Source organism: Tupaia chinensis, unplaced genomic scaffold (assembly GCF_000334495.1).
Source record: "Tupaia chinensis unplaced genomic scaffold, TupChi_1.0 Scaffold000492_1, whole genome shotgun sequence".
NCBI lineage: Eukaryota > Metazoa > Chordata > Mammalia > Scandentia > Tupaiidae > Tupaia > Tupaia belangeri.
Genome location: NW_006160004.1, coordinates 2,654,965 through 2,677,720, shown reverse-complemented (window position 1 = coordinate 2,677,720; position 22,756 = coordinate 2,654,965). Strand labels below are relative to the sequence as shown.

Below are 22,756 nucleotides of genomic sequence, written 5' to 3'. Positions count from 1 at the left end.
CAGACAGAGAGAGATATAGAGACAGAAAGTGAGAAATCACCCCCCAGGGGGGATGGTCACGCCGCAATCCCTTCTCCTCCATTCTCCTCTCGGGATCTTGGGCACGCACGCACACACGCCTGGTGTGAGTTTTAAGTCACCGGGTCTGGGATGTGAACCGCGGTCGACTATGTGGGAGTCCAACGACATAGCCATTATGCTAACTGCTGGTTCCCATTCCAAGGACATTTTTTGAAAAAGAAAAAGTAATAAGAGGAATATTGTTATGGAAGATATTAAATAAGAAACAGAAAAAAACTCAATACATTGTTATGGAAGATATTAAATGAAAACAGAAGAAACTCTAATTCTGTTTCTAAAACAGGAAAAACAGGCAGTGTGTTGAGTGTAATAGAGGGAGGGCTAGTAAACAGACTCCAATGTTCACATTTTTCATAGACTATCAAGCATTTCAATTTAGCAAGAAAAGGTTGGGCTATTCAATAAATGGTTTTAGGACAACTGGCTAACCATGTAAGTTGATGATAATGACAATAATGACAATGATAACAGCTAATGTGTATTGACTAATTTCTATGTGCCAGGCACCATAACAAATGCTTTCTGTGAATCATCTTACTAAATCACCACATTAATCCCCTGTTTTTTTCTGTTTGACATAAGGAAGCTGTGTTTCCTGTAGGCTTAGTAACATGCATGCATAGCACAGACAGCATGTGGCTGGGGTTTGACTCATAGCTCATTTCCTTAATGATTTCTGCTACTTCTCTTTTATCTTACTTTATTTCTTTGGCTAAAATAAAGTCCAAATTAAAAAAAAAAGACTTTGTATATAAACAACAGGATTTCAGATTTGAAGATGAAAGCATAAGCCTGCATCTCTTCTCTTCTTGGGAACCATACAAAAGCAAATAGGAGAAAGAACATCGGAATATACAGTTTCTATTTTCTGTAAAATTAGGAGATAAACTAAAAAGTCAAGTAAAAAATAGGTAAATGGGCAGGAAACAGTGAACACAGAGCAGAGGTACATGCAGATGTACATGATGGGCCGGGCCTGTGAGTTTTTGCATCAAAAACTGGGCCCCAAAGTGGGCCCCATCTGAGGAGTCTACAGTAGCAGAATCAGTAAGCACAGCCAGGATAGGGGCCAGAGCCTGCCTGCGCCTACCGTGGGTTTTAGAATCAGACAAGTAGGGTGAAATGAGGAAGTGTACCCTCTGGCAAATTAAAAGAAACAATTTAGGGAGTCAATAAACTCCTAGGCAATCTATAGTACAAACATACTCCTCTTAGGAGAATGGGTAAGCCCTTGTGAATTTAAATTGTTGAACTCAGTTGTAATTAAGGCAATAAATAAATGTACGTATTGATGTATTAATATATACTCTACACAGACATTAAAAACTTGTATTAAATTCCCATGTTTATTGACATGGAAAGACATTCATAGCATTGTTAACAGAGGAAAGATGATTATAAACCAGGAAGAATCATGATCAAAATTAAAAACAAAATTATGTCTATCTATGTATAAATAATTGCTCGGAAACAGGCCTGAAAGATTGGAGAAAATAGAGAAGCAAGACATTTAAGGGACACAGAAATGGAGGATGGTTGATGATAATGTGTATGATATATTTGATTGGACTGGTGTGCAATGTATTCATGCTGGGAAAATTCATTTTACAAGCTATGGTGATATACAGTGATTGAATGCAAAAAAAATTAAAAAATAAAGAAGTTTACAGTAGTTATTTTTACCTTTTAGTAACATTATTTAGGGCAAGTTTAACATTCTAGGTTTTTTTTTTTTTCCTATTTGCTATTTCTAATGTTTTCTTTGATAATTTGATGTTGCATATGAAATTTAGATATAAAATATACTACCACTTAATATGATGATCAGTGAAAAGAAGTGATAAAGTGTCTATATTATCTATGACAAAAAGTTATTTACTCTACATAAAACACTCTTAGAAATAAATAAGACACTGAGATAGGTGTGTAAATAGCATGGATACAAAATTTCCTAAACAGAAATTTAAATTGTCAGAAAATACAGGACCAAACAAAACCTTTTATTTATTTATTTTAAGATTTTTGCCATAGGACACATGTACTTGCCAGAGACAAGTGGGAAAGTGAGAAATCGTTTCCTGGGAGGAAGGCCATGCTGCAATCTCTTCTCTTTCATCCTCCTCCTGGGATTCTGGGCATGCATACACGTGTGCCCTGCACAAGTTTCAAGCCATCAGATTCAGGATTGGAACTGTGTTGAGTATGTGGAAGTCCAGTACCTTAAGCACTGCGTTACCTACTGGCCCCAGCATATAAATATGCAAATTATAACAAGCTATTTTCACTGTCAGGCAAAGAATAAAAAAAAATAAAAAGAAGATTCTATCTAGTTGTCTGAAATCCATGGACACACGCACAATACTCACACTGCTGGTGACGATGAGTGACATGCTTTTATTTATGAACTAAGTGCTTTACACATGTACAACGTATGAGGTTTGCATGAGGAATGCTTCAAAGAATGTATGAGGAATTGCCTTAGTAATTTTTTAAAAATATAACTGTTTTGAGGGACCAGCAGGTGGCAGGGTGGCTAAGGTACTAGATTCCCTTATGGCCAACCATAGCTTGAGTCTCAGACCCAATGGCTTGAAAATCTTAATAGACGTGTGTGTGTGCATGCTTACAATTCTGAGAGGAGGATGAAGAAGGGATTGCAACATGGCCATTCCCTCAGGGGGATTATTTCTTACTTTCCCTCTTTCTGTCTCTCTATGGTGAATGCACATGCTCTATGGCAAAAAACGTAAAAAAGAATTTTTTTAAAGTAATTGTTTTGCTTTCCCAATCAATATCTAGCGCCCTCTTTTCTTCTTTACCTTCTGTGGAAAGTATACCATTTGTTTTTGCTTTGATTGTTGTTTTCATAAGGAGATAATGTAATATGTTATTTTAAAAAGAAATACCTGCACTACAATTTTGACTAAGAAAAGAAAGAAACAAATACACCCATAACCATTAAACATATGTGGTAGGTCTTAGATTGTCCAAAAAAGAGAACAAGGTTGACTGATCAATTGGTTTATTTCACCAGTATATATGTGGCTCTCAACTGTTTGATAAATAAAGTACTGAACTCAGATGTCTGTGTAAGAAAAGAAAGAGAACTTCCAATATGTTCACAAGCATAGTACAAGAACCTTGCTGAAGAAGGTAGTCTGATGAAAGTGGCTCCACTATTTGTCTTCACATTGCTCACTTCTGTTTCTGTAGTTTTTACAGTCTTATCTGTGAGCTGGAAGATGCTGCCCTCCTTTGAAGAGGAAGCATGATTAGCAGAAGGAGCAGGGAACACTGGACACTCATAACAGGACTTTAGATGTATTTGGTTCTTTTTAAAAAGATCATACCGAGATTATATGTACTTTGCATACTTAAAGGTAAACAGGTAAGTAAAGTAATCAAGGATTTTATTTTTACTCTTTCTAAAATTACTTAATCTTATATATTTAAATACTCAGGAAATTATTTCCCAACAATGAGTAGTAATTCATTTTTTGCTCGCACCTCCATATGGAGGTACAAATGGACTCTAAGAAGCCCTTAATCATTTAATACAGGTGGACAAGATAGTACTTTCCTACGTACTGAAATAACCTACAAGGAGAACTGCCTCTCTTCATGGTTCTTCCAAGGACATGCTCACAGACACTTCCATGGTCTGAATAAAAGCCCCTAAGTAGATGACTGAGATGACTGGGTGTGTGTGTGTGTGAGAAGACAGACTTTGATGGGATGGGAATAACTTCCCTACTCGCATAAACCTCTTGGGAAAGACTAGAATATTTTAGAACATAATGTATACTTAGCAGATGACAAAACAAATAAAATATCTTCATACCTTTAGAGAATTTCCATACGATGGTAGGTACAGGATAGCCCTCAGCTGAGCAATTGAGGATCACTGCCTTGCCGTAAATCCCATCCTGGTCCCGTGGTTGAACCACAAACTTGGGAGGAACTAAGAAGAGAGAAAAGTCACCAGTTACTCAGACAAAAAATGGCATATTTAAAGAAGAATTTAGATAGTGAAATCAAGGATAGGACTCTGACATCATTTTACAGTTTAGAGAATTTTACAGTCTTGGGTCTGTTAAGTGTTTCTTCCTTTTGCCCCTCCCACACACCCTCCACCATCTCCTCCCCTCCCTTACAGACTCTGGTATTTACACCTATCCTTCTTAATACCATATTATCCAGCCTTTTCATTTCTGCCATGGAGTGCAGATATTCAGTATACATTGAGCAGGGGTATACAATGTTTGCCTTTTAAAGTCTGGCTTACTTCACTAAGCAGTAGATCTTACATATTCATTTTGAGACAAATGACAGCATCTCATTATTCCTCGTGGCTGAATAATACTCCATAGCATATATGTGCCACAATTTGTAAATGCAGCCATCAGTTCTTGGACACTTAGGTTGGTTCCATGTTTTCACAATTATGAATAATGCTGTGATAAACATGAAAGTGCAAGAGTCCTTCCTGCTGACTGCTTTACTGTTCTTTCTGTAAGTGGCAAAGAGTGGCATTACTGGGTAATATGGCAATTGCATTTGTGGATTTTTGAGGAACTTCCATGAAATTGAATATTTTAACAAACATTAAATAGGAAGAATGCATAATATACACTGAAAATAAAAACAGAGTTTGTACTTTGCGATGAGTAAGAGAAGCAGTCTCAGTCCTTGCAATTTCCCTCATTCATATCAACAAGATTTTTCTTTCTGTTTTTTATTTTTATTTTTGGGAGAGAGATTTTTGCTATAGTGCATATGAGCTCACCAGAGAGATGGAGAGACGCAGAGAGATAGAAAGCAAGAAATCACTGCCCCCAGGGATCATGGCCACACTGCAATCCCTTCTCCTCCACTTTCCTCTCAGGATTTTTTGCATGCATGCACACATGCCTGGCGTGTTTTAAGCCTCTGGGTCTGGGATTTGAACTGCGGTTGACTATGTGGGAGTTGAGTGATGTAACCATTACTCCATATGCTGGCCCCTCAATGAGCTTGTATAGAGAAAAAAAGTACTCTGCACTAGGGATAACTGAAATCTAAAGTGTAGGAGTTTGGATAAATCAAGGAATGTGACATTCTGCTTTTTATTTTTATCACTGAAGACCTTCAGGAACTCACTTCATGGAAGAAAAGAATCAGAATCACCAGTGAATAAATGTATAAAACATATATTTGGCCCTCAGTTAGTAATGATCAAGAATAAACATTCCTCTTGGGTGGGAATTGCTCAAAGCATTTGCTGTCTACTTTTCCTCTAATAGGAGATGGAGAGGGAACTAATTGTCAGTTTCTAAAGGCAATAAAAGACACAATGCAGTATTGAGTTTTTTTCCCAAAACTTTGGTGAAAACACATAGACCACTATGCCTGATGTCAACACCATTCTGGGCCCAAATGGGAATATGGAGGCCAGGTGTACTGAGTTCTCATAACAGCTTTATGGTGTACCAACAAAAACAGGTGAATGAACTTCTTGCCTAGTGAGTTTTCTGAGGTGCTAGAAAGATCCACCTCTGTGTGAAGCATACATATACACTCTACGTAAAACATACCTGCCAAGAGAAAACAAACTATTAGGCAAACTATTACAATGTTAAGGGTTTCCAAATCTTTTCTCAAAGAGAAGATCCTAATTATTCTAGACAAGACAGCATCCAAAGCTCTTATAATCCCTGAACCCTTCCCAGAAGATCATTCATTCATTTTTGGAGTGGCCTTTTCAATGACATAATCATGGATTAGGTGAGAAGAGACGGATCATGTCCACTGTATAAGGATGTTTAGCAAATGAATGTCTTCCCCTCCCTTCCACAATTCCCAGTGAGGCCAATCTTGTTTGCCATACAATATCCAGAATTTTCTATTTTGGGACAAATGTGGGCCTATGTGCTACAGATAGAAATTTCACATGCAATGAACTGAGCAAGGGATTTAGAAGCCTGTTTATGATATGGGTCATAGTAAAACTCATGTTGGTCATAAAATAACAAAGGAGGAGCAAACAATCACAAGACAACAAGAAGCAGCTGAAATGAAAATGGAACCCATTGCTATGTTTCTGGAAAAGAAATAACTTTTAGTATTCTAATCCATACTTTTGTGGAAAGCATAATACAGAGGCAGAGAGGAAGAGGAAAAGGCCCGCTGGTGACCATGAAGGCAGAGATTGGAATGATGTTGTCACAAGGTAAGGAATGCCAATAGCCACCAAATGCTGGAAACTATAAGAAATAGATTCTCCCTCACAGCCTCTGGAGGGAGTGTGGCCTTCCAACACCTTGATTTTCAGTCTCTTGGTGTTAAGTCCAGGCTTTTGGTTTTCATAACTGTGAGAGAATAAATTTCTAGTTTGTTCGTTTTTGCCATAGGGGGTGTATGCTCACTGGAGTGAGATAGTGGCAAAGTGAGAAATCAGCCCCATGGAGGATGGTCATGCTGCAATCCCTTGTGTTCTATTCTCTTCCTGGGTACACACACACATGTCCAGTGTGACACTTAAGCTGTCAGGTCCAGGACTTGAACCATGACTGGCCATGTTGGAGTTTAGCAACTTAACCACTACTCCACCTTCTGGTACCATTCCCGGTGTTCTTTTTTTTTTTTTTTTTTGAGTTTGTGGTAATTGTTACAGTAAGCACAAGAAACTAAAACCTAAGTAAATTTTAAAATTATGATTCACTTATTATAATAAAATGTTAAACCGGAATTAGAATAAAACCTTTAGACCTCTAGCTGCCTTTAGACCTTTAGCTGCCTTTTGCCCATTCAGGAATACTTTAAGACTTCATAGTTTCCTGAAGTGCATGGCATGCAACACATGCTGTGTAACCCATACTTTATTCCTCTGCTGAAATCCTGCAGCTCAGCCCCAGGTATAGCTGTTTTCAAGAAAGCAGGAGTCCATTGGAATGTTCAGTTCCAGTGACAATAATACAGATTGTAAGGTGAGTATCAGGGAGATGGAATTGCAGAGAGGTCAAGCAGGAGTCCATTGGAATGTTCAGTTCCAGTAACAATAATACAGGTTGTAAGGTGAGTATCAGGGAGATGGAGTTGCAGAGAGGTCTTGGTTCACCACCTTCCACACAACTTTGGAGAGGATTTTTTTGCTATAGGGCATGTGCGCTCGCCAGACAGAGAGAGACAGAGAGACAGAAAGTGAGAAATCACCCCCCAGGGGGGATGGTCACGCCACAATCCCTTCTCCTCCATTCTCCTCTCGGGATCTTGGGCACGCATGCACACGCGCCCAGCATGAGATTTAAGCCACCGGGTCCGAGACGCGAACCGCAGTTGACTATGTGGGAGTCCAGCAACATAGCCATTACGCTAACTGCTGGTTTCCCCTTCCACACAACATTGAACTCTCAGAATTAACTCCAAGAAATTAAGAAGAAATGTATAATCCACCAGATGTCCAGAAACCAGCACAGAGGCACATGAAATATGAGAAACCAAGAAAATATTTCCCCCTCAAGAGAAAAGAACAATCCCTCATCATTCATAGATAGTACAATGAAACTCATGGAAATGTCAGATAAACAATTCAGAATATTCAAAATGACAAAACTAAATGAAACACAAGAGAAAAGAGACAATGAACTCTAGAAGATACAAAGAAAAGAGACAACAAGCTCCAGGAGATGAGGAAGTCCTTATATGATTTGAAAGAAAAAATAGACACCATAGAAAATCCTCAAATGTAAATTGTTAGAGATGAAGGCTGTAATACAGGAAATCAAAGCCTCCCTCATAAGTATTAAAAACAGATTAGATAAAAAGGGGGGGGCAGCAGTTGGTGTAATAGCTATGTTGCTGGACTCCCATGTGGTCAACCATGGTTCGAGTCCCAGACACAGTGGCTTAAACTCACACCGGGCGCATGTGCGTGCATGCTCAAGATCTCGAAAGGAGAATGGAAGAGAAGCAAATGTGGCATGGCCAACCACCAGGGATGATATTTTTGCTTTCTGTCTCTCTGTCTCTCTCTGTCTTTCTGGCAAGTGCACGTGCCCTATAGCAAAAGCCTCTCAAAAAATATATATACAGATTAGATCATGCAAAAGATCAAATCTTGCATGTAAAAGAAAAAACCTCTGACTTAGAAGAAAACCATCAAAAGACTGAGAAAATATCCCAAAAAAGTGAGGACAATATCTAAGAAATACTAGATACCATTAAATGCCCAAATATTTGAATAATTGGTATCCCAGAAGGTGAAGAAACTAATTAGAGCATTGTTAATCTATTTTATGAAATCCTGGAAGAAAAAATTGCAAGTCTAGAGAAGCTTTCAAGCATCCAGATCCAAGAAATACAAAGGACCCCAAATAAAATCAACCCAAGAAGATCCTCTTCATAGCATATCCTAGCCAGATTGGCTAAAACCACAGATAAAGACAAAATACTAAAACTGGCAAGAGAGAAGCATCTAGATACTTAGAAAAATTATCCCATCAGGCTGTACAAGCTGTGGTGATGTATAGTGATTGAATGTATAAAATGAAAGTATGATCCATGGAGAAGCAACAGAGAGTAATGGTTTAGAGTCATGTGCTCAACACTTGAATGTAATCTCCAGCTCTGCTACTTCCTGTTGGATGATTTTGGGCAAGTTATCAAATGTTTCTTGGCCTCAATTTTCTTATCTGCAAATTGGGGATAATTGTAGTATCCACTACATGGAATTATTATGAGGATCAAAGAAACTGAGACCAGAAAGGTTCTCAGAACAGTGGCTGGAATATTTAGAGGAGTATTGATTAATTTAGTAAATTCAAGATATGTTCAGATTTTATTTATTTATCTTTGTGTGAGGTCATCAGAATATTTGTGACACATTTTTTTTTTTGCACAGAAAAATACATCATGACTTTTCTGTCAACCCAATAGCTTAAAGAGCACATGTGCACACATTGGTGTGGGCACATGCTTGACAGAGTCTTGTCACACCCTGATCCCCCTTGTCTGGGGATCTGGGCTTCTGAATTTAATGGCAAAGAGAATAACTAATAGCTGTTATTTGATCTTCAGTATGTGTATCATTTAGCTTGAGACTACCTTGAGGAAAATGCTATATATTACTAAATACACCAATAAGTCAAATGATGATGGACATTTTCTATAAAGGAAAGAGAGCATTCTAGATAATCCATATTTCCTTTAAAAATTGGTAAAAGATTGTCACAAATTTAAATATTTAGTCGCTAAATAATTTTTTTCTACTTAAAGACTTTATTTATTTTTAGAGTTTCTTTTCTTTCTTTTTAAAAAAATTTATTTATATATTTTTATTATTATCATTCATACATTAAATCTGATGTACCAGTAAATACAAAGGTCTCTTTTATGAAAGTGAACTTGTGACTTACAACAGGAATTCTGAGCTCATCAGAATCTTGGGCATGTATACATGCACTAGTATGTTTTTAAGATGACCTGAGGATTTGAACCCACATTCATGTGGCTTCTGCTGCTGAAGTTTCATTTGCTACCAATTGTACCACCAGGCTGAGTCTGTTTGAAACATTCTTAGTGAATAAAGTTCCCAACTTGCAAATGCAATCAGTAACAAACAAAGTCAATGGATCTCTGGGATATTGCTCACTAGTAATAAATTACACTCTATGTAGATGGTATTATGAGACAAATATATTTAATAAATGGTAAATACACATGTGTGACCCCAAATGCAGTGGTGAAACACTGTGCAGAGGAACCCAGATCCCACATGGCTATCTGGGGTTCAAATTCCAACATTGCCAGACATGAATGCACATGCCAGGATCCTAACAGGAGGGAAAACTGAAGGAAGAAGGGTTGGCGTCGCCAAGCTCCACTGGAAGGTGCGCTCTCTCCCTCTTTCTCTTATTCTAACTATCATAAAAGGAAAGCATTTTCAAATGTAAATGCTTTCTATCTCTCTTTCACTCTCACTATCATAAGTAAAGGGAAAACACTTTAAAATGTAAATAAATGAGAGAACTTCAATAATTCTGTGGAAAAATGGAATTAAAATATGAGTTTATTTGGGGGCACAAAAATTTTAAAATCCATGCGTAGTTTTTTCATAATACAAATTCTAAATGAACTTTGTGAAGACTCCTCATATTTAAAATGAGATAAAAAGGAATGACTCTCACAATGGAGAAATTATTTCTATGAAAAATGCTAGAGATTAAACAGAGAAAAATTTTATAGTAAAAAATGATCAGTCAACCTCAAGAACAGATTACAAAGTTTAAAATATCATGCCAGAATCACTGTTTCCAGAATGGGAGACAAATCTGCAGTCATTGAAGTTGTATGCTCTTTTTGCTTCAAATTCTGTTAAGAGCAAGAAATCCCTTGTCAAATGGACAGAGTAAGTAATATATTTCCTCTTGAAGAGTATCCAATTAAAATTGATTCATGACTCCTCCTCTTGATTTATTTCTAATTCAGAGATACTACTTAAAAGTTTATCAAAGAGGCTTATATTGGAAATAACCATTGCCATATTGTAAGTATAGAGTAATTAGAGATGGAAATGGCGCCTAACTTTGTAGAATAATTCTATTATATCATTAGTGAGAACTGTCTCAGATGTGGTGGGAGCAGCCAGTGGATTCCCTATGTATACTCTTTTTCTCTCAAACTGGAATTCTCTCTTCAGACAGCCACACTGGTTCACATTATTATGAAAATCTAAGAGAGAAGCTTCAGAAGTAAATGGGGTTCTGAAATTTTATGGTAAAGAGAATAATTAATAACTGTTATTTGATCTTAACTATGTATTTTGTGCAACTTGAGCCCACCTTGAGTAAAATGCTATATATTTACTAAATACATGAATAAGCTAAATTCTGACAGGTTTTATAGAGGAAAACATTCTATATCATACACATTTCATTTAGAAGTTGACAGAAGACTGTCACAAATTTAAATATTTAGTTCCTAAGAGATTTCTTATGATGTACCAACAAATACGTAGGTCCCTTTTAAGACAGCAAACTTGTAACTTAGAACAAGAATTCTGAACCTAGCGTAACTCAGGTGCTCACGTGGAGTGAATCTGACACCAGACCCTTCAGATAATATTCTGCAAGAATGTGTTTGGGTTGAGTTTTGTTTTATTAAGGATAGAGGAGGTAGAAAAGTTGTATTAAATTTATAAATAAATTTTTCTTATCTATCCAAAGCCTAATGTGAAGATAGAGGCATATGGTCCCTTGGGGTTTTCATCATTTTATAACAGCAGCAGAAATAAAAAAGATTGAAACTCCAGACAAGGAAGATATTAGAATGAGGATGAAGTGTTTAATATGGAATTAATGACATCCACTTTCAAGTGCTCTAAGCACTGGGAATGACCAAATATCTCTAAGGAGGATGGAGTTTATACACACACACACACACACACACACACACACACATTAAGTAAATAGTACTTTATTAAAAGAAGTGAAGATCTTTGTTAAAGAACTAATGATTGCTTTACCCAGAAGTACATTCTTTAACAAAAGAGCAGTTCAAAAAGTTGTGCTGACAAGGGCAGGAATTTCCTAAGGAGTCATTTATCAATGAAAGTGAACATTCGTGGTGTACCCAGTATGTTTCAGATACTCAAAGTCACGTGTTTTGGTCCCTTCCAGCATTCTCTTCAAGACAATTTTATTTTACTTGTTTGTTAAGGAGAGGATTCTCAATTGCCATCCATGCTTGCTTCTCCGAGTTTGATCCTCACCCTTTTTCAAAGCTTATTCAATCCATCTTCCAAGCAATTTCCCCCACTGTTGGGATGATGATCGTTATTTTTCCTTTATGTGGAGAGTACTATATCCCACTGGTTACTAGATACCTCATAGACACCTCAAATTTAAGCCTTCAAAAATGATACCTATTCCCATCACCACCACCCATGGAGGTTTCTGGTATGGTTTGGATAAAGGTTTGTCCTCTAAAGGTTCATGTTTTGAAATTTGGTCTTAGTGGGTGTTAATGAGATGCCCTCCATAAGTGCATGTGTTATTACTTAGTTGTATTGTAAAGATGTTAAGTAAAATCTAATCAATCATGGTGTTTCAGAGTGGGAACCTTCACAAGTCATTCAAATGGAATCCCTATGATTGAATTCTGGTGTGTATTCCTGGAGAGGAAATGAGGCAGGCAGGGCTGCATGGATACAGACCAGAACAAAGAGAAAACAACTTATGATCAGCTGCTCTACTCAAGATCCTACTCTCTGCTATGTTGTAGGCTCACCAGATGTTGGCCTCTGGACCTCAGACCTTTAAATCATGAGCTTAATAGAATTCCAATTCTTTAAAAATCACCCAGATTTGGGTAGTTCTGTAGGCAATGTGTAACAGAGTAATACACTTCTGCATCTCATCATTTAACAAATTTGCACTTTTATTTACATCTGAACTCAAAGCTCGCTTAGTCTGGAATCCTTTTCTGATGCCATGGAGGAGATTAAGTGCTTCCCAAAACCTGTTAACACTGTAGCACAGCCTTTACCACACTTGTTTGACATTGTCTGTTTAATTGCCTATCTTCTACATTGGTCAGCACATCCTATGAAACAAGAAACATTCGTCTCTTACAGACCATTGTACTACCAACATATGGCACAGTGCTGGAACATAGAAAGTACTTTGTACCACTGTCCAAAAATTTTTTTATTTTACAGCTTTTTTTGCTATAGGGCACATGCACTCACCAGAGAGACAGAGAGAACCAGAAAATGTGAGAAATCACCCCCCTGGGGGAAGGCTGGCCACACTACAATCCCTTTTCCTCCATTTTCTTCTTGGGATTTTGGTCATGCATGCACATGCAGCTAGTGTGAGTTTCAAGCCACCAGGTCCAGGATTCAAACCACATTTGGCCATGTGGGAGTCGAGCACTTTAACCACTATGTCACCTGCTGACCCCATCACCCTAAAACTCTAAAGCATCTAAGAGAGAAATATTTCTCTATTCTAGTTAAAGATGAACATAAATCCCACATTATTATCCAATGTCTTCCGTTATTTTTTAGGTGGGTTTTGTTTTTCCAATTATATCTTTGGACTTTTGCTCATGAACCAAGTGATAGACTGCTTGAAAGCTAATTGGTAAGTCCACCATTTACAATGTAGAATGATCTTTATTATAAAAATCAATGATAGACAATAAGAACCTTTTGCATCAGCATAAATTCATACTTTAAGTTTATTTGTCACAAATATTTTGAAGTCCTTTTGTATATTGCACACAATAAAAGAACACACAAAAATATATACTCAACAACGGAACTCATAAAGTATGTGTTCATTTCATCTAAAAGATGTTTTATTATTTCTCTTAATCAGTATATAATCTAGGTTGTCTGCATTTATTCTTGAATTTCATTGAGGTTTTTATTTACATATTTATAATTTTCATCATATTTCGAAATTTCTCAGTTATCATTTATTCAAATATGTATGCCTACTTCTTCTGGAACTTTAAATGTGTGTGTGTGTGTGTGTGTGTGTGAGTGTGTATACATTAAAAATAAAGTATTGGACTGCTTATTATTGTCCTAAGTTCACTGAGACACTGTTAACTGTTTGTCTTTTATTTCTCTGTGCAAACATGAATATTTTTTCTTTCCTTCTTTTCAAATTCAGAAATACATTTTTCTGTAGTTTTCAGTCTCTTATTAAATAGATCCAGTGAGTTTCTTACTTCACGTATTGTATTACTCAGATCTAAACTTTCCTTTCTAATACTTTTTTAAAAGTTTCATATTTCCTGTGTTCACTCATTATGTACATCTTTTCATTTAAATCCTGGAAATTTTTTATGATAGCTGCTTTAAGAATTTTGATACTAATTCCAACATCTGCTGCATCTATCAGTCTGTTTATGTTTCCTTCTGTTTATGACTTACCCTTCTTTGCTTCTTCACAAATCTAGTAATATTTTACTGTATGTATTATATCAAAAGACTTCAAAACGAATTGTGGGAAATAAAACTGAACTGTGAGTTTATTCTTGTGCAACATACTCTGAAATCCATGCATATGTTTTTTTCACAATACACATTTTCCATGAACTTTTGAAGACACCCTCATATTATATCTATGCTATGATATTGAAAGTCTGATTTTTATTGCCTTCCTTTTGGGTATTGAATGCTATTCTGACAGACAATTAATTTTCTGGCAGAGAAGTTTTATCCTGTAAAGTATCTCTTCAGATTATTTTAGGGCTGATCCAGAGTAGCACTTATTCCAGGACTGGATTCAGACCTATGGTTAGTGATCGGCCTTTCTGAGATATCTGCTGAATTCCCCATATGTCCTCTATTCTGTCTAGTCAAAATTTTTTCATTTCCAGGCAATATGTAACCTCTGCATAGATCTCATGGAAACTCACTGTATGCACATGAAGCGTAGTGTTCAGATAAGTACTGTCACGGTCTCTATGTAGAATTTTGGAGATCTGTATGGCTCTTTAATGTCTACTACACTGCCCTACAATATCCAGTCACCCAGTAGCTCTAAATCTCTATCTTGATTATCTCCATCCAACAAGACCATGTTACCTATTTGGGTTCTGCATCACTCTGCCATAGTTTGAAAAATATTCCAAGTAGAAATTGAGTGAATTTGGAGTTCACCTCAGGTACTTCCCATTTTACACACACACACACACACACACACATATATCAAAAAGCACCTTTGGGACTTGATTTCTATCTACTCACCAACCAAAGAAAATGATACATCTTAGAAGTCATATGAAGAAACTAACTTTGTATTTTTGAAAAAATATTTCCTGAGTGAATGAGGAAAAATAAATGTCATTGGTTAGATACAAACTGAAGATACATGTGATATTTTTCTTTTTGTCTTCTACTTTTGAGTACAAGAATTGGAATACTTAATTTTTCCCCCAGTTATTGAAGATAAATAAAATTGGGAGACCACCCAGTATCTGTTTTGTGTTTTCTTTTAAACAGAATTGACTCTTACCATTATTTGTGAAGGGCAGAACAGTACGTCAGCCTATTTTCTATATAATCTGCTCTGAAGGATCCAGGTCAGAGAACAAACATGTTAGATGAAAATGTACATGGATGTTCTTTGTGTCACTTGCCTTTGCAAGAAAGCAGCCCGATTTCTCTGACCAAGGCAAAGGTCAGATGAACCAAAAGCAAGTCTAGCTATTTAGGAAACTGTTGCAGATCATAATCTGATTAAGAGTTCCAGACATGTTAATAAGGCTTCTGTGAAATTCACATTAAATTACAGTTAGGTGGTATAGTTCATTCATTCATTCATTGATTCTTTCTTTCTTTTTTTTTTTTTTGAAGAGGTTTTTGCTATGGGGCATGTGTGCTTGCCAGAAAGACAGAGAGAGACAGAGAGACAGAAAGTAAGAAATCAACACCCCCTCAGGGAAAGGCCATGCTACAATCCACTTTTCATTCTCCTCTCGAGATCTTAAGCATGTACGCACACATGCCCGGTGTGAGTTTAAGCCACCAGGTCTGGGACTCGAACCATGGTCGACTACATGGGAGTTCAGCAACATAGCCATTACACCAACTGCTGGTCCTAGATAATATAGTTTTGAGGAAGAAACTATGTTTCTGAGTTTATGAACAGCATGGATAGAGAGGTGAGTGCGGACAGGATGAAGCAGGGCAGGGGTTCTCACTTTGAACTACACTACAGAATCTTTTGGGAGATTGAAGAAAACACTGATGTGCGCCTTCTGGTCTCAATCAAGATATTTTAAATCATAATTTGGGGGAGGATATCCATCTCCTATATTAGAAGCCCATTTCTTCTTAGTCAGAAAGGGAAAAAAAATGATTGAGGTGACAAAGGTTGAGGATTGAAGAATTTGAGTATCTACTACTCAAAAAGGAGTCTGCTCAGATTTATTGACTATTCTGAAGATGATGGTGACTGTCCCCCTCCTAACAATGACATTGAGACCTCAAGGTTTGGGAATTTAAAATGCAAATAATCAATATTAATATAGATCTTTAATTTTATCCAGCTACTTTTAGAATGTAAATAGATATCATAGTGGTAGATGAGTACACATTTTGCTCTTGGAAAAGCAAAAAACCACAGAATATCCATGTTTGACAGACTTTAGAGATTCTAGCTACCAATTTTGCAAATGAAGAATGTAAACCTTGGGCCAGCAGGTGGTGTGTTAGTTAAGCAGCTGGATTCCAAATAGCTGACTGTGTGGTTTGAGTCTCAGACCATAGGCTTGTGCATGCATGCCCAAAATTCCAAGAGCAGAATGGAGGAGAAGGGATTATGGCATTACCATCTCCCCAGAGGGTGCCTTCTTTTTTCTATCTGTCTTGCTCTTTCTTACTCTCTCTCCGGTGAGCATGTGCACCTTATAGCAAAATTACAAACAACAACAAAATCCTAATGGGAATTTGATGGCTTGGGTAACAATCAAGAATAACAGCAAGGCTTACATTTTAGATATATTGAGACCACTTCAAATATTTTTTTTCAAATTAAGTAGCATTTTTTCCCATAAATACTACCAGAAGCTACTTAATTTAAAACTGCTGTAGCAGTTTCCCAAAATAATGATAGATGTAATGTTAAATAGACAAGAGGAGCAAAGAAAGTGATACTTCTAAATAAAACAAAAATTTTAAAAAGCTACGATCTCATGGCTCTTCAATAAAATTGCAATACATCATTTTGTCAAATACTATTTTGAAAAAACATTTCTCTAAATGATAAGTATTATCATAAAAATGCTATATAAAGTAAATCTGGCATAGCAAGAGCTCATAGACTTTGATATTCAAAAATCACTGGGTGAGTGCATGGAGTCCTATGTCATGAATTGAATCCTCTGGCTCCTACCTCTTCATTCACACATTTCTTTGCTGCTAATTATTCAAAACTTTATATTGTATTTTAGATAAATAAAACTTTGCCTTGGAGTTCAAGGGGAGTTCATGTTGGTTTCTAGAGTTGTATTTTTTTGTAATAGAATAAGAAAAAATTTCCATGATTAGAGTTATTTCCACAATTCAAGCAATCCCATCTCCAAACATTGTTGAACTCAGTTGTATTGATGCTGTGTGGCCATGACACTCCACTCACCTCTTACAATTAGCTGGCTTTGGTGTTCCACAGCTGCTGCCTCATTCCTGGCAATACAGGTGTAATTCCCATTATGCATCAAGGAGAGATTGGAAATCCTTAAGGAGCTTGTGAAGTCGATGTTGTCAATGGTCACTCCGAGGCTCGCTGGAATTGGCCGGCCATCCTTTTGCCAGGTGATTGTGATAGGTAAGTCCCCTGAGACCACAACACATGGGATGAAGACTCGCTGCCCAATAGAGAATCTTGGAAACTCAAAGGGTTGGATAAAAGGTGGAACTGAAAGAAAAGGAAAAACAAAAACTAATATGAGAAAGATAACAACTGTGTGCATATTCTACACTTTCTTTTCCCTTAAACCACTTGTATGCCATTGAAAAGGTAGTAAAATCATTGATATAACATATAAATAATATTAACTGTAGAAGATGTAAAATTATGCTTGTTATTAAAATTTTCTCATCATTCTACATGATAAGCATGGCTTTATTTGCATTTCAGAAAATATGCTTAACCTAACTTAAATAAACTTTTTTTTAATTAAGTAATATTTTTGAATGGAAACTCTGTTCTGCAATGTAAATGCCATGAAACAAGGATTTGGGCTTGGCTTTTCCTTCAAAGCTTCTAAAAATTATGTGTGTCGGAGTAGACTGCTTTCCTGCTTTGCTATTAATAGCACTATAATCACTGCCCCCATCCCCACCAATGCACCTCACTTCATGCTTTACAAATAGGCATATTCTGATGAAGAAGTAAATTTTATTGTTAAAGTCATCTTTTACACCTAACAAATAATGCCCATCAATTTAAAAAATGTATCTTATATTATGATAATCAGATCTTTACTCCATATCCCTTAGTTTTATACATCCACATAAATGACCTTAAATTATAAACTGGTTCAAAGCAAATTGTCTGAGTTGTTGAAGTATGTTGCCAGTGAGGACAAGGTTTTTCTGCCATAAGTCATGTGCACTTACAAGGGAGAGACACACAAAAAGAGAGAAAATAAGAAATAGCCTTTGGATTGACCAACCATGGACACAGCTGAATTCAGTCTGGAAATTCAGTCTTTCCTGATTGAATTTCTTTGACGAACTCTTGTTTACCCTTCTTGCTTCAGGGCAACTCTTCCTCAGTGCCTTCCTAGATGAACTTACAGAATATTAGCTTCATAAAATGGTTAAAATAGAGTCAGAGAAGTTAAGTTTGAATCCTATCTTGGTTATTTATTGTAGTTTCTATAGCTATGGGATTATGGGCAAGTTTTTATAGAATCTTCCTATCAGCCTAGTGGGATAGTTATCCATAGCTCCATTTTGTAGAAGGGGACATTGAAACTAAAAGATTTTACTTTGCCCTTGATTATGTTTTCTTATACATAGTTTTTTAAAGTTTATTTATTTACTTATTTTTAGTTTCTTTGTTTCCTGCCATAAATCATGTGCATTTACAAGAGAGAGACAGATAAAAAGAGAGAAAAGAAATCACCCCCCGCCCCCCTCAAGGGAGATGGCCACACCACAATCCATTTTCCTCTTGGGATTTTGGCATGCACCTAACATGATTTTTAAGCCACCGGCTGGGACTTGAACCATTGTCTATCTTCTGGCCTCCAAAAAAGTTTGTTCTTATGCAAGGCTTTAGATATGACCAAGAGTGCAAAGTAGGATGCTAAGCATGTAATAACCTAACACATACCAGTTATTATAGCAGGTGATTTTACAGAATAAAGTTGTTAATAGCAGGATGTCTATAGAGTTTGTTCACTAATAAACTGAAGGTTTGTTTTAGCTATCAACTCAAAGGAAATGTGAGGCATCCAGCTGAGAAATAACTTAATGAAAAACTATTCATTCATTCAGTCAGTCAATCAAAAAAAAAAAAGCTTATTGAGCACTTGCTATGTGCTTGGCAACACTGAATGTACTGTAGACACAGCAATGAGCATCACACATTAGTCTCTGCTGGTGGTGTTTTCACATATAGAACAGACAGCAGGCAGCAAGAATGCTTGGCCACAGATATTCCATTATTGAATATCACTGCTATTGCTACTACATGCTTTCAAAAGCAGTTGAGAGCAAGAACTCAGAATTGCAAATATAGCCATAGCTCAAAAGACCAACACACAGGTGACTCAAGTTAGATCTTACCAAATAAATTAAAATACAAACAAGGAAAAATGGCTGAAGGGGGAACCAGCAGTTAGCATAATGGCTATGTCGCTGGGCTCCCACATAGTCGACCGTGGTTCACATCCCGGACCCAGTGGCTTAAAACTCATGCCGAGCACGTGTGCATGCATGCCCAAGATCCCGAGAGGAGAATGGAGGAGAAGGGATTGTGGCGTGACCATCCCCCCTGGGGTGTGATTTCTCGCTTTCTGTCTCTATGTCTCTCTCTGTCTGGCGAGCACACGCGCCCTATAGTGAAAGACTCTCCAAAAAAATAAATAAATAAATAAAACGCTGAAGGTACCAACATGCACTCTCAATGTCAAAACTGCTCTGTATTCTCAATGTAAAGTGAAAGCTTTGGGTCTATGATGAGGTGACTAGATTGTAAGAGGAAAAGATGCCAAGACGAGGTTCTACCTGGCATTGGTAGGCAGAAATGGTAAGCTTAAGGTTGTAATTGCTCCCAGTGGGAAGTTGCTGGGGAAAGTGTCAAATTGTACTGAATATGCTTATATTTCTTTAAATTTTACCCTGAATGGCAGAGATGTTTACTATACATGTAACCATGAATAATAATTAACAAATTGCCATGCTTTGTTATTTTAAAACTTAAATGTTCCTTTCTTTGGTCTCTTACACACAAAAATCTGGCAGTCATTCAAACCTTGGCATTTACTATTTACTTGGTTCTTGTCTAAATTGCAAGATATTTTTCTAATCAGGAAATTTGGAGCCAGACACTGGATTATATGTGGTTGTCCTACTTTTTTCTAATCAGGAAATTTGGAGCCAGACACCGGATTCAGTGTTGTTGTCCTACCTTTTGTAGTTATTTAACTCTTTTCTGAGGTTGGTTTCCATTTTTGTAAAGTAGAGATCTGTTGCTCTGAATGAGTTAGCACAGAAGTTCACAAACGTTAGAATCTGAATCAGATTCTCAGCACTGATTCCATTTCATAAACCTTTGAGATAGAAAAAAAGAGAAGTTGAAGGGAGCTGGACAGTGGCACAGTGGTAAAACACACCACTCTGCAAGGCTAATCCGCATGGGAAGGTTCCAGGTTCTTATCTGGAGATTTCTCTGAGTATGCCAGGCATTGTGTGCCTATGATCCAAGGGGTGGCTGAGGCTGAGGGTGGATTATGGCATCAAGACCCTATAGAGGGTATTCTCTCTCTCTCTCACTCATAGAATAAATTAAATAAACTTTTTTAAAAGGATAAATTAAGATCTTATTGGGCAAGGGAAAGGATTCCATTTTTCTATCAATTACAATAGGGAGAAGGAATCTATAAAGACTTATTTTCTGTTTTCTAAATCAGCAAAGAAAGGTAAGACATAATATATTTTTTGACCCAGCTATTTTTTTCTTTTCTTTTTTTTAATTGCCAGAGAGTGTGTCTGCTTACCTGAGAGCAAACCCTCTAATGGAGTATGGTCATGCCACAATCCCTTTCTTCCATTTCTCCATCCTATCAGGATTTGGGGCATGCTTCCCCATGCATTCAGCATGTTTTTCAAACTGATGGGGCTAGGGTTCCAATTGCATCAGCAATGTGGGATCCTGCTCCCAAACACTTAGCTTAACCACTGTACCACATGACTGGCCTTGACTATTTAATAAGAAATCAATACAGAATGTAGCCTATATATAATTATGAAATATAAGAATGTCCCCTTACAGCAGAGGATAGTTACAGGTTAGAGCGGGGTTATGTGCATACTATTTTCAAGAACAGAGGCAAGAAGTAGCTACAGAAGAATCATCACTAAGAACAAAATAAAATAATTTCAAAATATTTAGAACTCTTTGATTTCCTGAAGTATAAGGGACATAACGATAAAGAAAATTATAGAAGCTTCAACTATTAGCAACATTGCTGAGATCAAGGAGTAAGCATCCAATGCAATGAGGATAAATGTTAGAAAGCTAACGCACGTATTGTATGTATATCACTCAGAGGGTACTCCCTGGTTTTGAACAGCTTATTTTAAACCATTTTGACGCTCTCAGTTATCTTATTTTTTGGTCTAAACTAGAGGCTGAAAACTCAGGCATACTGATGAGGGCTTAGGAAGAAACCACAATTAGCAAGCTGAACAGGTGCAAAAAACTGAAGGTAAACTGCACAGATACACAGAGTAGACACAAGAACACAGCACACACCACAGGTGGGGGCATTTTGTCATAGGGCACATAACTCGTAATAGCTATTTTGTAATTTATACAAAATTATAGTGCATAATTAAGATCCTGAAACATAATTTATGGTTAAGATAGTAAATGATAAAAAGACCTATTTAAGGGAACAGTAGATGATGACATTGCTGGACTCCCATGTAGTCACAGTTCGAGTCCTGGATCTAGTGGCATGGAATGCAGAAGGTTGTGTGTGCATAAATGCCCCAAATCCTGAGAGGAGACTGGAGTAGAAGAGATTGTGGTGTGGCCATCCTCCCTGTGGGGTGATTTCTTGCTTTCTGTCTCTGTCTCTCTAGTGAGTACACATGCCCTATAGCAAAAATCTCTCTCAAAAAAACTAAAAAGATATGTTTAAAATATTTTAATACATATTCACAAACAAAAATCTCTACCCAAAATAGTTAAAATAAAAATTTTCATCAGGCCAGATGGTGGCACAATGAGAGAATGCAACATTCTATGAAGTTGACCCACTTAGGAAGGTTCTGGGTTTGTGTCTGGAAACTTCCCTGAGTACATTGGCTTTGGGACTGCCAAGATCCAGGGGTGGCTGACACCAGGGCTGGATTGCAGTGTCAAGATCCTATTGGGAGTGCTTTATCTCTGCCTCTTTGTCTCTTTCACTCATGGAATAAATAAATAAACTTTTAAAATATTTTATTTCTATTAAAGGACTTAGAGGAAGTAATTTTCTGAGCATAATGGCAAAATCATGTTGTTACGTACTGTTTATATAGAAACATGCTCTCTCTCTCTTTCTCTCTCTCTCTCTACACACACACACACACACATCTCTCTCTCTCTCTCCACACACACACACACACACACACACATGTAATAGAGAGTGTGTTTGCATGCATGAGAGAGAGAGAGAACCCTTGAGGGTTCCGCCATACTACAATCCCTTTTCATAGCTTCCTGCTTGTCATGATGTCGGGTACATGTGCATACGCCCTGTGTATTTCAGGTTAACTGAGCCAGGGATTTGAATCCATGGTCAACCATGTGGCTTCTAACACTACAGTTCATACACTACTGACTGTGCCACCAGGTTAGACCTCTTATATATTGTTTGCTCACCTCATTACAGCAGGACTCAGGATGCATGATTGACATCTTTAATGCCAACTAAATCACCAAACCTACTTGTCAGCCAA

General features: G+C 37.1%; 1 protein-coding gene across 1 annotated transcript in view; it reads right to left on the bottom strand.

Moving 5' to 3' along the window:
- DSCAM (DS cell adhesion molecule) overlaps window positions 1–22,756 on the bottom strand; it is a 327,084-nt gene that overhangs the window by 264,551 nt on the left and 39,777 nt on the right. The window contains exons 6-7 of the mRNA XM_027774893.1: window positions 17,214–17,492; window positions 3,923–4,042 (exon numbers count right to left, since the gene is read on the bottom strand). Of these exons, the coding sequence (XP_027630694.1) occupies window positions 3,923–4,042; window positions 17,214–17,492 (399 nt within the window). The remainder of the gene's footprint in view (window positions 1–3,922; window positions 4,043–17,213; window positions 17,493–22,756) is intronic.